The 16,174-nt window shown below is 38.4% G+C and overlaps 1 protein-coding gene and 1 long non-coding RNA gene across 5 annotated transcripts in view; one reads left to right on the plus strand and one right to left on the minus strand.

Moving 5' to 3' along the window:
• The window catches only part of EXOC2 (exocyst complex component 2), a 283,103-nt gene that overhangs the window by 132,020 nt on the left and 134,909 nt on the right, over window positions 1-16,174 (plus strand). For all 4 annotated transcript variants that reach the window (XM_060614965.2, XM_060614961.2, XM_060614962.2 and 1 more), the window contains one exon: window positions 1,242-1,366. In XM_060614965.2, the coding sequence (XP_060470948.1) occupies window positions 1,242-1,366 (125 nt within the window). The remainder of the gene's footprint in view (window positions 1-1,241; window positions 1,367-16,174) is intronic.
• LOC132666830 (uncharacterized) lies at window positions 90-14,352 on the minus strand. The gene is made up of 4 exons (XR_009604864.2): window positions 14,265-14,352; window positions 3,013-3,120; window positions 900-1,013; window positions 90-233 (listed from the first exon to the last, which is right to left on the minus strand). It is a non-coding gene; the product is annotated as an uncharacterized LOC132666830 (long non-coding RNA).

Raw genomic sequence — 16,174 nt, forward strand, 5'->3', positions numbered from 1 at the left:
TCCTCCCCCCCCCCCCCCCCCCCAGAATAACAACAGTAATTATAGCAACAAAACTTTTTGCCTAGGAGTAATTTGAAAGGAAGCTGACAGTTGATAAAGGAGTTAATAAAGTTCTCTTATCTGGCCGGTCTTTGAAATTGCTGAATAGAAGTTAGAAGTTGACCCCAGAAGTTCTCCTGATCATTGCTGTGAAACTGGACAGTGGGGATGCCTCTGCCTGCTCCTGCTGGAGGCTGTGAAACAGAACAGCAGGGCCAGGAAGCAAGGCATGGAGGAAGAAGGAAACAGGAAAGAATGCAATAAAGAAAAAGGAAAGAGATTGGAAGTGATTAATGCTCTTTGAATTACTAATTTGTTTTTATTCCAATGAACTTATTCCCATAAGAAATCTATAAGATATTATTTCCCACTTGCAACAATAACTGCATTAAATGATATGTAACCCAAGAGACTTCAGTATTTTTATTTTTTCTTAAATTTCTTTGTCATGGGAAGTTATTCATTATATGATTATACTTGAATATGTTCCTTTATACATGGTGAAAATTCAGTAATGAATCAAGTTATCATAGTGGCATTTCCTTTTTTTTTTTTTTTAATTTTTTAGATGTTTATATATATTTTTTGAGAGAGAGAGATAGCACGCACACATGGCGCAAGCTGGGAAGGGGCAGAGAGAGAAGGACATACAGAATCTGGAGCAGGCACAAGGCTCTAGATTGTCAGCACAGAGTTGGATGTGGGGCTCAAACTCAAGAACTGTGAGTTCATGACCTGAGCCGAAGTCAGACACTTAACTGACTGAGCCACCCAGGCACCCCCATACAGTGGTATTTCCAACTGGTTGATAATTTGCCTCAAATTTAAGGCTAATTGGCCTTGCCCTGACTTTGCCTTACTTTGCTGTTTGAGGGTAGGACTTTTGAGGGAAGTAGAACATCCTGAAGACAAGGTTGAAAAGCCAAAGCATTCTCCTTCTCCTGCTGTGCCCTCCAGACCAGTCTGCCATGCCCCTTTGAGAAAAACAGGAACCTCTGGTTAAAGTGTATTCTGTGTGCTGGCAGGCTTTGGTAGTGTGATGTGGAAAACAACATTTACTGATATCGGTCTATCAATAAATTAAAGCTCTGTAGCCAAAGTGGGACAAAGTGCAACACATTTTTTGGTGGGGGAGCAGTAATATGTTGAAACCAATTTTTATTCTTGACTCAAAGTATATTCATAGTATTTTCCCCCCTTAGCATGGAGATACAAAACTCCTCACCGGGTGGCATTTGTTGAAAAACTGACCAAGCTTGTTTTAAGTCAGCTGCCTAACTTCTGGAAACTCTGGATTTCTTATGTTAATGGAAGCCTTTTCAGTGAGGTATGTATACAAATTTGACTGTAGATGTCGCTAAGTCATTGTGAATTAACTTCTAGTCTTAAAAAATTTAGGTTTCTAAGTGACTTTTTAAAAACTTGAGTCCCAAAGCCTATTAATATTGTCAGATATTTTAAGATTAAGAGTTCTATAAAGCTCTAACACTTCATAGCTGTATGATCTTAAACAAGTTACTTCATTGTTCTGAGAGTATTCTCAAATGTAAAAAGAGAGTAGGGGTATCTGTCTCAAAAGGTGGTCATGAGGATTAAATGAGAATCAGTTAAAGAAAAAAAGAAAATGTGAAATATCTTCAAGGATTTAGAGTTGAGTAGATTGCCAGTTAGGTAAAATTATAGATGAAATTGTACAGTTGATTATGAACAAATGGTAAAACGAAGATAAAACAAAGGTAAAAGGAGCTTGCACATGGCTCTGAAATAACCCATGTAATTATGGAGGTTTCTAGCTGGAAAGAATTAAATGATCTTGTTTTCTAGCCCACTGTGATCAGCGCATAGAAGCTATTGCATTTAAATTTTCAAAAGTCGCACATTCACTTAGTGTCTTAATCATAATATAATTGGTAGCATAGAAATTATGAACAGAAAGTAACTGATGACATTTTGGGGTGATGGTGGGGTCTTGGTCATAGCCAACGACCAAGAAAGAATTCTTGAAGAGGTCTTTGGTGCAAAAAGGTGATTTTATTAAAGCATGGGGGAGAGGACCCATGGGCAGGAAGAGCTGCACTGGGGTCCTGAGGGATAACTCATTATATTCCCTCAGGTTGGGAGGGAGTCAGGGACAGAATAAGTCTCTAAGAAATTTTGGAAACAAGGTTTTCAGGACCTCAGAGGGGCTAGCTGTTGCTGGGGAAACACCCTTATCACCATTTTATAAAACCTCAGTCAGGAGACCCTTCAGATGCATATCAGGGGCCATAAGCTTGGAGCATGATTGCCAGCATATGTCCTGGAGCAGTTGAGATAAAGGAAATAGATTTACAGGATCCTCTGGAGGTTGAGACAATGTTAAGTCAAGGTTCTCTTTTGCCCCTAGCAAAGTGTCATCATGGAGGCAGCTGAGCTCCTAAAGCTAGGTCACTCTGCTGGTTTCAAGGACTTGTCACTGGGCTGCAGGCAGTAAGGGAATTTAATTTTTCATTTGCCTTAGTTGCAGGCATTTAAACCCCTTTCCTTTGTTCTTGGGTAGCTGGGAGTGTCCAGGAATATCACACAGATACCACCTGGGGTAGGGGTGGGGTGCTATCTTGTGCATTGCCCCTCAGCCTGTGGCATTCTCCCTCCACAGTAATGACTGATTTTTGTGTGTAGCACACGGAATTCAGACTCATCATTCTAGACTCTCAGTTCAAGTGCCCCATGAAAAGCCCCCAGGCCCTGGAGTGTAGACACTAATGCCCTTCACCTTCAGCTGCCAAAGAGGCCCCACCTGTAACAAGGAGAAGATAGCTCTGGTTTTGTCTCTCTACAGAGAACTCCTTTTGTCCCTGGGAGCTGGGACAGGTAGAGATCTTCATGAGGATAATGGCTATTTCCTGCTCTTTTATACTTGCATAGAAATAGAACATAGAAATTGTATATGGAAAGGGCTAACTGGTTTTGGTATTTTGAATGTAAGCACACCTTTGTGGTTCAAGATCTCTTCTCCTTCATGGAAAGTGGTTGGGTGTCTTGGTACTCCAGGGGTCCATCTTTTCTCTCTTGACCCATGGACATTTATTCACGCGACTTCTAAAAGAAATAGAATTATTTTCTGGAGCAATTTGTTTTCCTTTGAATGTTTAATTCTCATTGGTTCACTGACTCTTTTCTTTTAAACCAGGTAGATCCTTGTTTGTATGAATGGTTAGTTATCTAAACCATAAAATTTCCTTGGTGTATGAAAAATGGAAAAACTATAGTGTATGACAAAACTCCTTAGTGCATAAAAACTGAACTCTTAAGCATGAGTTATCACCATATTTTTTTCTTCCTTTTCAGCAGTGTATTAGTTACTGTGCTTTATAACATTAAAATATTATAGCTTTAAATAATGTATGTCTTCTGTCTTTTTGTATCACTTGATTATACAAAAACTCTATTGAAAAGTTAACTATACAAGGGAAGTGAGTCTTCCATAAAATAAATGTAGAGTTTGGCTGCCCTTGATAAATGCAGAGTTGCTTGTTGCTACTGAGGATGAGAATGCTTTATTTTTTTTTTTCTACAAATTTTTATTTAAATTTTAGTTAGTTAACATGCAGTATAATACTGGTTTCTGGTGTAGAATTTAGTGATTCATCACTTACATACAATACCTGGGGCTCATTACAAGTGCCCTCCTTAATGCTCATCTATTTAAACCATTCTACTGCCCTACCTCCTCCCCTTCTGCCTACTTCCCTAACCATCAATTTGTTCTCTATAGTTAAGAGTCAGTTTCTTGGTTTGCCTCTCTTTTCTCCTCCCATGTTCATTTGTTTTGTTTCTTAAATTCCACATATGAGTGAAATCATATTATATTTGTCTTTCTCTGACTGACCTATTTCACTTAGCATAATACTGTCTACCTCCATCCACATTCTTGCAAATGGCAAGATTTCATTCTTTATGGCTGAATAATATTCCATTGATTGTATGTGTACACATACACACGCACACACACATACATACACACACACGCACACACCAAATCTTTATTTTTTTTTTTTATCTTTGTGAATTTTTATTTAAATTCTAGTTCACATATAGTATAATATTGGTTTCAGGAGTAGACTTTGCTGATTCATCACTTACATATAATACCCAGTGCTCCTCACAATAAATGCCCCCCTCAATACCCATCACCCATCTAACCTGTCTGCCACCAACCTCTGATCAACCCTCAGTTTGTTCTCTGTCATTCAAAGTCTCTTGTGGTTTGTTTCCCTCTTTTCTCTCCACTCCCCTTCCCATATGTTCCTCTGTTTTGTTTCTTAAATTCGACATATGAGAGAAATCATATAATATTTGTCTTTCTCTGACTTACTTCACTTAGCATAATACTCTTTGGCTCCTTCCACATCATTGCAAATGGAAGATTTTATTCTTTTTGATGGCTGGGTAATATTCCATTGCATGCACACACGTGTGCACGCACACACACACACACACATATATGTATGTCACACCTTTATCCATTCAGCAGTCGGACATTTGGGCTCTTTCCGTAGTTTGGCTGTCGATAATGCTGCTATAAACATCGAGGTGTATATGTCTCTTAGAATCTGGATTCTTTATCCTTTACCATGTCTACTTTATCCATTCATCAGCTGATAGACATTTGAACTCTTTTCCATAATTTGGCTATTGTTGATAATACTGCTATAAACATTGGGGTGCATGTGCCCCTTCGAATTAGTATTTTTGTATCCTTTGGGTAAATACCTAGTAGTGCAATTGCTGGATTGTAGGGTAGTTCTATTTTTAACTTTTTGAGGAACCTCCATACTGTTCTCTCAGTGGCTGCACCAGTTTGCATTCCACCCAACAATGTAAGAGGGTTCCCCTTTCTCTGCATCCTCACCAATAACTCTTGCTACCTGTGTTGTTAATTTTAGCCATTCTCAGTGGTGTGAGGTGATATCTCATTGTAGTTTGGTTTGTATTTCCCTTATGATAAAGATGGTGGGCATGTTTTCCTGTGTCTGTTAGGCATCTGTATGTGTTCTCTGGAAAAACATTTATTCATGTCTTCTGCCCATTTTTTAACGATTATTTGTTTTTTGGGGTGTTGTGTTTTATAAGTGCTTTATAGATTTTGGATACTAACTCTTTATCCGATATGTCATGTGCAGATATCTTCTCCCATTCTGAAGGTTGACTTTTAGTTTTGTTGATTGCTTATTGATTGTGCAGAAGCTTTTTATTTTGATGAAATCCCAATAGTTTATTTTGCTTTTGTTTCCCTTGCCTCAGGAGATATATCTAATAAGAAGTTGCTACAGCTGATGTCAGAGAGTTTCTCCTTTAGGATTTTGATGAGTTCCTGTCTCACATTTAGGTCAATCATCCATTTTGAATTCATTTTTGTGTATGGTGTAAGAGTGGTCCAGTTTCTTTCTTTTGGATGTTGCTGTCCACTTTTCCCAACACCATTTGTTGAAGAGACTGTCTTTTTTCCACTGGATACTCTTTCCTGCTTTGTTGAAGATTGACTATATAGTTGTAGGTTCATTTCTGGATTTTCTATTCTGTTCCATTGATCTATGTGTCTCTTTTTGTGCCATTACCATACTGTCTTGATGACTATAGTTTTGTAGTATAATTTGAAATCTGGAATTATGATGCCTCAAGCTTTGCTTTTATTTTTCAAGATGTCTTTGGCTATTTAGGTCCTTTTGTGCTTCTGTACAAATTTTAGGATTGTTTGTTGTAACTTTATGAAAATTCCAGTGGTATTTTGATAGGGATTGCATTAAATGTGTAGATTTCTGTGGGGAGTGTAGACACTTTAACAATGTTTGTTCTTCCCATCCATGAGCATGGAATGTTTTTCCATTTCTTTGTGTTATTTTTATTTTCCCTCATCAGTGTTTTTTTATAGACCTTTTACCTCTTTGGTTAAATTTATTTCTGGGTATCTTATGGGTTTTGGTGCAATTGTAAATCAGATCAATTCTTTAATTTCTATTTCTGCTGCTTCATTATTGGTGTATAGAAGTGCAACAGCTTTTTGTACATTGATTTTTTTAAAAAATTTTTATTACGTTTATTTATTTTTGAGAGAAAGAGAGAGACAAAGTGAGAGTGGGGGAGAGGCAGAGAGTGAGGGAGACACAGACCCAAAGCAGGCTCCAGGCTCTGAGCTGTCAGCACAGAGCCCGGTGCAGGGCTGGAACCCACAAACCGTGAGATCATGACCTGAGCCGCAGTTGGATGCCTAACTGACAGAACCACCCGGGCGCCCCTGTACATTGATTTTGTATCCTGTGATTTTACTGAATTTATGTATCAGTTCTAGCAATTTTTTGCTGGAGTCTTTTGATTTTCTGTATATGTCATCAGCAGTGAAAGTTTGACTTCTTCCTTACCTATTGGGATGCCTTTTATTTCTTTTTGTTGCCTGATTGCTATGGCTAGGACTATGTTAAATAACTGGTGAGAGTCGACATCCCTGTCTCATTCTTGACTATTGAGGAAAAGCTCTGAGTTTTTTCCCATTGAAGATGATATTAGCTGTGCATTTTTCATATTGGCCTTTATTATGTTGAAGTTCATTCTAAATCAACTTTGTTGAGGGCTTTTATCATGAAAGCAATGTTGTACTTTGTCAAATGCTTTTCTGCATCTACTGAAAGGATCATATGGTTTTTATCCTTTCTTTATTAATATCTGTATCATGTTGATTGATTTGCGAATATTGAGCCACCTTATAGCCCAGGAATCAATCTCACTTGATCATGCTGAATGATTCTTTTAATGTACTGTTGGATTTAATTTGCTAGTATTTTGTTGAGAATTTTTCATCCATGTTCATCAAAGATACCAACCTGTACTCCTCTTTTTTAGTGGAGTCTGCTGTTTTTGGAATCAGAGTAATGCTGATCTCATAGAATGAATTTGGAAATTTTCCTTCCATTTCTGTTTTTCAGAATAGTTTGAGAAGAATAGGTATTAACTCTTCTTATTTTATTATTATTTTTTTAATGTTTATTTATTTTTGAGAGAGAGACAAAGCACTAGTAGGAGAGGGGCAAAGAGAGAGAGAGGAAGACACAGAATCTGAAGCAGGTTCCAGGCTCCGAGCTGTCAGCACAGAGCCCGATGCAGGGCTTGAACTGAAACCGTGAGATCATGACCTGAGTTGAAGTCACTTAACTGACTGAGTCACCCAGGTGCTCCTTAACTCTTCTTTAAATATTTGGTAGAATTCCCCCTGTGAAGCCATCTGGCCCTAGAATTTTGTTTGTTGGGAGATTTTGATAACTGATTCAGTTTCTTTGCTGGTTATCAGTCTGTTCAAGTTTTCTGTTTCTTCCAGTTTTAGGTTTGGTAGTTATATATTTCTAGGAATTTATCCATTTCTTCTAATTTGTTGACATATAATTTTTCATAATATTCTCTTATAATCGTTTGTATTTCTGTGGTGTTGGTTATTTGTCCTCTTTCATTTGTGATTTTATTGATTTGAGTCTTTTTTCTTTTTGATAAGCCTGGTTAGGGGTTTATCAATTTTATTAATTTTTTCAAAGAACCAGCTCCTGGTTTCATCGATCTCTTCTATTGTTTTTTAGTTTCTATATCATTTACTTCTGTTCAAATCTTTATTATTTCCCTTCTTCTGCTGGCTTTAGGTTTTGTTTGTTGTTCTTTTTCTAGCTACTTTAGCTATAAGGTTAGGTTGAGACTTTTCTTGCTTCTTGAGGTAGGTTTGTATTGCTATATACTGCCCTCTTAGGATGACTTTTGCTGCATTCCAGAGGTTTTAGATAATCATGTTTTCATTCTCATTTGTTTCCATGTATTATTTTTATTTCTTCTTTGACTTACTGGTTGGCCAATTCATTCTTTAGTAGGATGTTGTTTAATCTCTTTGTATTTGTCATCTTTCCAGATTTTTTTCTTGTGGATGACTTCAAGTTTCATTTCATTATGATCAGAAAATATGCATGGTATCATCTCACAATTTTTGTATTTGTGAGGCCTGATTTGTGACCTAGTATGTGATCTATTCTGTAGAATGTCCCCATGTTCACTTGAAAATAATGTTCTGATGCTTTGGGATGAAATGTTCTGAATATATTTGTTAAGTCCATCAGGTCCAGTATGTCGTTCAAAGACACTGTTTTCTTGTTGATTTTGTGCTTAGATTATCTGTCCATTGATGTAAGTGGGGGTGTTAAAGACCCCTACTATTATTATGTTATCATCAAGGACTTCCTTTATGTTTGTTACTAATTGTTTTACATATTTGGGCACTTTCATGATGCGGGCATAAATATTTACAATTGTTGTGTCTTCTGTTTGATAGTCCCCTTTATTATGATATAGTGGCTTTTCCTTTTTTTCTAATCTCTTGTTATAGTCTTTGGTCTAAAATCTAGTTTGTCTGTTATAAGTATTCCTACTCTGGCTTTCTTTTACAGTCCATTTACATGATAAATGTTTCTCCAGCCCCTCACTTTCAATCTGCACATGTCATTAGGTCTAGAATTAATATCTTGTAGGCAGCATATAGATGGGTTTGGTTGTGGGGTTTTTTTTTTTTTAATCCATTCTGACACCCTATGTCTTTTAATCAAAAGAGCATTTAGTCCATTTACATTTAGAGTAATTATTGATAGATATGTATTTAGTGCTATTTTATTACCTGTTTTGTCATTGTTTCTGGAGATTTTCTCTGTTCCTTCTAGTCTTTCTTTCTTTTGGTATTTCCTTCCCACTCGAAGAGTCCCCTTTAATATTTCTTGCAGGGCTGGCTTAGTGTTCACAGAATCCTTTAGTTTTTCTTTGTCTGGGAATCTCTTTATCTCTCCTTCTATTCTAAATGATAGCTTTGCTGGGTAGATTATACTTGGCTGCAAATTTTTCCCATTCAGTGTGTTGAATATATTGTGCCCCTCCCTTCTGGCTTGCCAAGTTTCTGTGGTGAGATCTGCAGCTAGCCTTATGGGTGTTCCATTGTAGTATAGGGACTTCTTTTGTCTTCTTTTAGGATTTTTTGCTATCACTATATTTTGTAAATTCAACTACAGTATATCTTGGGGTTGGTCTGCTTTTGTTGATTTTGATGGGAGTTCTCTCTTACTCCTGGATCTGGATGTCTGTCCTTCCACAGAGTAGGGAAGTTTTCAGCTGTTATTTCCTCACATAAACCTTCTGTCACCCCTTTCTTTCTCTTTTTCTTCTGGGAATCCTATGAGAAAATGTTATTACATTCAATTAAGTCAGTGAATTCCCTGAGTGAATTCCCTAAGTCTGTTCTTGCAATCCATAATTCATTCTCTCTTATTTGGCTTCATCTTCCATTATACTGTTTTTTATATCACTTATTCATTCCTGTGTTTCTTCCGTTCTTGTGGTCATTTTATCCAGTCTGTTTTGAATCTCAGTTACTGCATTTTTCATTTCTGACTGGTTGTTTTTTATCTCTCTTATCTCTGTGGTAAGAGTCCCCTTGATGTCTTCCATACTCTTCTCAAGCCCAGCAAGTATCCTTTTCACTGTTGCTTTAAATTCTGCATCAGGCATATTATTTATGTTTTGATTAGATCTCTGGCTGTGACCTTTTCTTGTTCTTTCTTTTGGGATGAATTCCTCCATCTGTGTACTTTATCTGGGTCTCTGTCTTCTCCTGCTCCTGAGAGTGATGGCTTTATGAAAGAGTAGTCCTATAATGTCCATGGCCTGGAGCTTCAGGAAGTGTCTCTGGTGTGTACTGCATGTACTCTGCTGCTGTATTTTTGTCTGCTTTATCCCTCAGGTCAGTTGTCTACAGAGTTTCCCCTGTCTGCATCAGAGAGTGTTTGGACCTTGGCCAAAGCATGTCCAGTTTTAACTAGGTGTGCTCTGGTCTATTTGTTAAATTAGATCTGATGCTATTTCCACCACACCTAACGTTTTGAAGAACTCTATAGTTAGTAGATGTAGTGCGTGTGGGGGTTTGTGCCGGTCTTCTGAGGAAGGGGCCTACTGTGCTGGTTCTTAGGTGTACTTGCCCAAGAAAAGCAGTACCAGTAGAGTGCAGGGGGACAAGACTTGGTGTAAGTAGGTGAGGGAGCCAGTTTTGGGACTGTGCTGTTTACTGAAGTTGGTTTATGCTGAGGGAGAGGGGAGGGAAAATGGTGCTAGCCAGCTTCTTTGTCTCCAGAGAGTGGTCTCCATGCTTGCTGGTCTTGGAGAAGCACTCCCAGAAAAGTGAATAATTTCCCCCTCATTCATTCCAGGGGGTTTTCAGATTGGTGTTTTCTTTTTTTCTAAATTTTTTTTAATGTTTTTATTTATTTCTGAGACAGAGAGAGACAGAGCATGAGCAGGGGAGGGGCATAGAGAGAGGGAGACACAGAATCCGAAGCAGGCGCCAGCCTCTGAGCTGTTAGCACAGAGCCCGACGCGGGGCTCGAACTCACAGACTGTGAGATCATGACCTGAGCCGAAGTCGGATGCTTAACCGACTGAGCCACCCAGGCACTGCTCAGATTGGTGTTTTCATGCTATCTGTGTCCACATTATTTGTCTGCCTGGAGCAGTCCAGTGCACTTTGGGTTATATACCAGCCAAGCCTGCTGACTTTTAAAACTCCAAACTTTAAAACTCCAAACTTTAAGGAGCTGCTATAGTGGGGGCCTGTGCTGGTCTTCTGGGGGAGGGTCTTCCTGGGTTGGGACAGATGGAGGATTAACCCAGAAGAGCAGTCACACAAGAGTTCAGGGGTGTGGGATTTGGAGCAAGTAGGCTAAACAGTCAGTGTCCAGGTTTGCCACCCTCAGCACATGTCTCTGCACCTGTGCTTAGGTGCAGGCAAAGGAAATGGCTCCCTCTGGTTCTTTTGTCCCCCAAGAGGTGTGTTTGTGAATGTTACCTCTCACAGGTATGCTTCAAGAAAAGCAAACAGTTAGTCTCTCCCTGTGCACCTTAGGTGATCCTCAGATTTCTGTCTGCCACCAGGGTTGCTTGCCTGCTTTCTCTCCAGGAGTGGGGCAATGCCCTCAGGTCTCTATCCCAGCCAAATCTGCCAACCTCTACAACTCCAGTCTTTCAGCCCTACTGGTTGCAAAAACTCACAAAAATCAGCTCTTCTCATTTTCCCAGCCACTGGCTTTGGGGAAGTGTTCTCCTTATGCATTTCCCTGGGCACTCCACTCTCTCTCTTGCCATTCTCCAAGACCAGGACTTCCTCTCCTCCACAGCACTTGTGATCTCTTTGTCCCTCAAACCACATCTCTGCACTTCCTATCTTCCTTGATGTGACCTCTTCTCTTCCTTTAGTTGTATAGTTTGTTCTGTCAGTCCTCAGGGAGATTTTTGGGTATTCAGAATGATTTGATAGTTATCTAGTGGTATTTGAGGACAAGCCTAGGATTTTCTACAAACCTCTATTTTCTACACACCTCCATCTTAGCTCCTCCCAAACCAAGGAAGAGAATGTTTTAATTTCAGCTTTTCTGGTGTCCTGAAAAAAGTTTTCTCAACATTCCGCTTTCATACATGTCTCCATCAGTTTGCGTTTTTATCCCTCTTAGCTGCATGAGAGTTGTGTGACTGTGTGCTGAGGACAGGTTTGGATTTCTTGCCCTCTGCCACAGTGGGGAACAGCTGTACCACCCATATCATGGCATAACTTCCCCTTCTTATCTGCTCTGTCTCTAATCCTGATTGCTCATGACAACTGGAAAGGTAGATGCTTCCATATAAGTGCCTTGGACAGATTGTGTGCACAGCTCCTCTTACAGAACATGAAGTGTTTTAATAGAAACATCCAATATATTTCACTTACTAGCTGTGACCTTAGGCAAATAACTTTACTTCTTTATGCCTAGTTGTATAGTTGTGGTTTGAGAATTAAACGAGTTAATGTCAGTGGAGTACTTATAGCAGTGTCCAGCAGGTAAATGAAAATGTGCTCATATTATTTGGAAAAAAAATATTTGTTCTAGTACTTGAAATCTCATTGGCGTGGCACATAATAGGTATTCAGGGAACAAAGTTTAGTAGCATTAAGAAATAGTGGACTGATGAACTACTAGAGTCATGGTGAATAATGTCAAGATAGATTGACTCATCAAAAGCATTAGTACCTTAGGAAATGGATTTTAAACCTAGTTATTTGTTTCCAGTCAAATGTTTCTTCCTTCCAATTTGATTGGTTCTCGTAGGTGGCCTACCACACAAGGATCGTAGTTGCCTTATTTTGAGTCTTTTTGGAGTTTGTAAAATTCCCAAGTTTTTGATCTGGGTATTTATTCATTCATTCATTCATTCATTCAGAGAGCGGGAGCAGGGGAGGGGCAGAGAGAAAGGGAGAGAGAGAGAGAGGGAGAGAGAGAGAAAGGAAGAGAGAAAGTCCCAAGCAGGCTCCATGCTGAAAGCTCAGTCTCACAATCGAGCCCACCTGAGACTCAGTCTCATGTGAGATCATAACCTGAGCCGATTGTATGGAATCCAATTTGACAGTAAATTTCATAAAAAAAATAAAATAAAATAACCTGAGCTGAAATCAAGAATCGGATGCTTAACCAACTGAGTCACCCAGGTGTCCCTTGATCTGGGATATTTTAGTGAAACATTAGTTGTACTGAATTGGATATGTCTGTGGTATTTGTAAGCTTTTAAGAGTTGATAGTAATTATTGTTAATTGAGTGTAATTCATTATGCAGATCTGGGCATGTTTTTAAATTGTCAACCCTCTATTGAAAAGCTAGAAAGACACTGAAGGGTACTAGAAAGGAATGGATGAGTTAGGAACGTGTGCCTACCATGTCAGTTTACTAGTGAAATCCTGAAACTTAATTATATATATTAAAACTGGGAAGAGTTCTGAGGTTTTTGATACTTGGTATTCAAACTCATACAAGAAAGCTCTGTAATATTTAAACAAAATTTACCTGAAAAATTTTTTCTAGTTATAGTAACTATTTGCTATATTAAGAGCCCATCCGTTAAATATTTAGATGGAGTTTCCAACAGTTTAAAAAATAGTTCTTCAAACCAGTCATGCCCATGTGAAGTAACATACGTGAATCAAAACAGTGAAATTTAGCCGTTGGTCTCACCACAAAGTAGTTTTGGTCTGTGTGTGCAGGAAAGAGTTAAGGTTTTTAAAGAAATGGTTAACAGTAGCTTGAGATCTCACCTTTAGACATATTTTAAATATAGTATAATTTGGAATGAAAAATTGTAAAGCATCCAAATAATTTTCAACATTAGTAATTGACATTTTTTAAGTTGCATAACTCATAAAATGTAGATTAAAATGCACTTTATGTTCCCAAATTAGATTTTCTTTTAAAAATAGGGCAAAAATTATATAGTTCAGTATGTTAAAGATATTTGACTCTTCATCAAATTAAAATAATAAGTAACTGTTTTTTTAATTGATAATTTTAAGAGGTATGACTTACAATTAATTCCTGTCCCCCTCCACTCTCTATATATTTGGAGACCAGTCCTTAAAGTTCACAGATTATTTTGTCTAGTAGATGCCATTATGCACTCATTAATACCTGTTTGATGGTCAAAATTTAGTTTTAATTTTGATAAATAATCAAATTTTAAAAATTGCTTTTCACTCTTTTCTTTGATTTAAAAATATTTCACAGAAGGACTATGAAATAACTAGCCCATTTAACAAAAAGTTCAGTATTAGGTACTGTGACAGATATAATTAGAAAGGCACCAACTGATCAGTATACTTAGAATTTTATACTGGCTTGACTCATTATTGAAACAAATTGCGCCTTTATTTCAGAGCTTCATCCCTTTGTCCACAACATACTAAACCAGTGTGTGTTAGGGTTCAGAGAAACAGAACCAATAGGATGTTGATTCTGTATCTAACTGTGTATATAAAGAGAAAGATTAACCATAAGGAATTGGCTCACATGATTATAGAGGTTAACAAGTCCCAAAATCTGCAGTAATCAAGCAGGAAACCCAGGAATGCCTATGTTGTAGTTCCAGTCTGAAAGCCAAGAGGCTTAAGACCCAGAAAGTACCAGTGTTTCAGTTCAGTGTCCTCAGTCAAAGCAGTCAAGCTGGAGGATTTCCCCCTTACTGGAGGAAGGTCAGCTTTCTTGTTGTATTCGGGCCTTCCACTGATTGGGTGGGTTCCACCCTCATTAAGGAGGGCAATCTGCTTTCCTCAGCCTACCAATTCAAATGTTAATCTCATCTAAAAACACCTTCACAGACTTACCCAGAATAATGTTAAAGGAATATGGGGTGCAGTCAAGTTGACACATAGACTTAACCATCACAAGGTCCTTAACTTAGATTTTGCAGTATAGAATTCCAGTGTCATTTGTGCCTCCTGACATCACAGTAGGTACAGGGCTCCTCAGCAACATCTGAATTCCACACCTACAGTAGTCCTCCTAACCCCTAGGAAATTCTTAAACTTCTGCATACCCTTTTGTTGATATCTTAAATCTCTAGGAGAACAGTAAGTCTGTTGGACTTTTCAGGAGTATATCATAGGATTATGCCTAGCAGATACCCTTCAAAGGGCCAGTCTGCCATGTGGAGACCCAGGACTTTGAGTTTTTTAAAGAAAACCTTCAGATTATTACAGTACTGTTCAGGGCCCTCAGGCTTTCTGAAATATATCCCAGGAGGTCCTGAAGAACACTAACCCTAACCCTAGGTGATCCTTCATTCACCAAATATTTCATGAATACCCTGAACACTCTATGGCACTGATAGATTTACATACACACACACGTATACGTGTATGTACACATAACCCACACATGCATAAATTGAAAAAAATATATATATAAAGATGACCGAGATAAACATGATCTCTCTCCTCCTGGAGAGACAGAACCAAAATAATTTTTTTAAATGTTTATTATTTTGAGAGAGAGAGAGAGAGAGAGAGAGAGAGAGAAATGAGTGGGGGAGGGGCAGAGAGAGAGGGAGACAGAGGATCCAGAGCAGGCTCTGTGCGCAGCGCACAGCCTGATGCGGGGCTCAAACTCATGAACCATGATATCATGACCTGAGCTGAAGTCAGACACTTTACCAAATGAGCCACCCAGGTGTTCCCCAAAATAAATTTTTAAAAAATTATCCTAAATTTTGCTAACAGCTATAAAAAAAATAGGGTTCTAAGATAAAGAATGTCAGTAGTGGGATGGAGATCCTGGAAGATCTCTCTGTGGAGATGATATTGAAACTAAAACTCAAAGCATGAGAAGGAAATAACCTCACGAAGAATCAGGGAGAAAAAATGTATTAGGCAGAGACAATGCCACATGCAAAGCCAAGGAAAAGAGTTTGGCATATTTGAAAAACAGAAGGTCATAACATCCTGAGTATACTGAGCAGGGACCAATTGACAGGGCTTTGTTGTACAGACATGGTAAGGGATTTATATTCCAAGTGTGGTAGGAAGCCATGCATGGACTCTAAGTGGTAGAGTGACCTGATCAGAGTTTTGGTTTTAAAAAGACCACTTTGGTTACCTATTCAAGAATGAATTGTCAGGGAATAAAAATCAAAGTGGGTAAACTGTTCAAGCTGTCTGGACAGGAAATGATGGTGGTTGGATTAAGGTTTGTTAGTGGAGTTGGAAAGAAGATGATGGATTTCATTTGTATTTTGGAAGTAGTGTTGACCAAATTTACTGATAAATCAGGTGAGTAAGATAAGGACAGGAATTAACATAGAGCTACCAAATGGACCGACCCCTGAGTGAGTAGGTAAGCCACTTATAAAGTCAGAAATGATGAAGCTCTGAGGTGACAGTGGGGTTTGTGGGGTCCCATAGTTCATTTTTGCTTTTTTTTCCCTTACCTCCAGAGACATGTTGAGTAAGAAGTTGCTGCGACCAAGGTCAAAAAGGTTTTTGTCTGCTTTCTCTTCTAGAATTTTGATGGCTTTCTGTCTTACATTTAGGTCTTTCATCCATTTTTTAGTTTATTTTTGTGTATGGTGTAAGAAAGTGGTCCAGGTTCATTCTTCTGCATGTTGCTGTCCAGTTTTCCCAGCACCATTTGCTGAAGAGACTGTCTTTATTCCATTGGATATTCTCTCCTGCTTTGTCAAAACTTAGTTGGCCATACGTTTGTGGGTCCATTTCTGGGTTCTGTATTCTGTTCCATC

This window comes from Panthera onca, chromosome B2 (assembly GCF_046562875.1).
Source record: "Panthera onca isolate mPanOnc1 chromosome B2, mPanOnc1 haplotype 2, whole genome shotgun sequence".
Classification (NCBI taxonomy): domain Eukaryota; kingdom Metazoa; phylum Chordata; class Mammalia; order Carnivora; family Felidae; genus Panthera; species Panthera onca.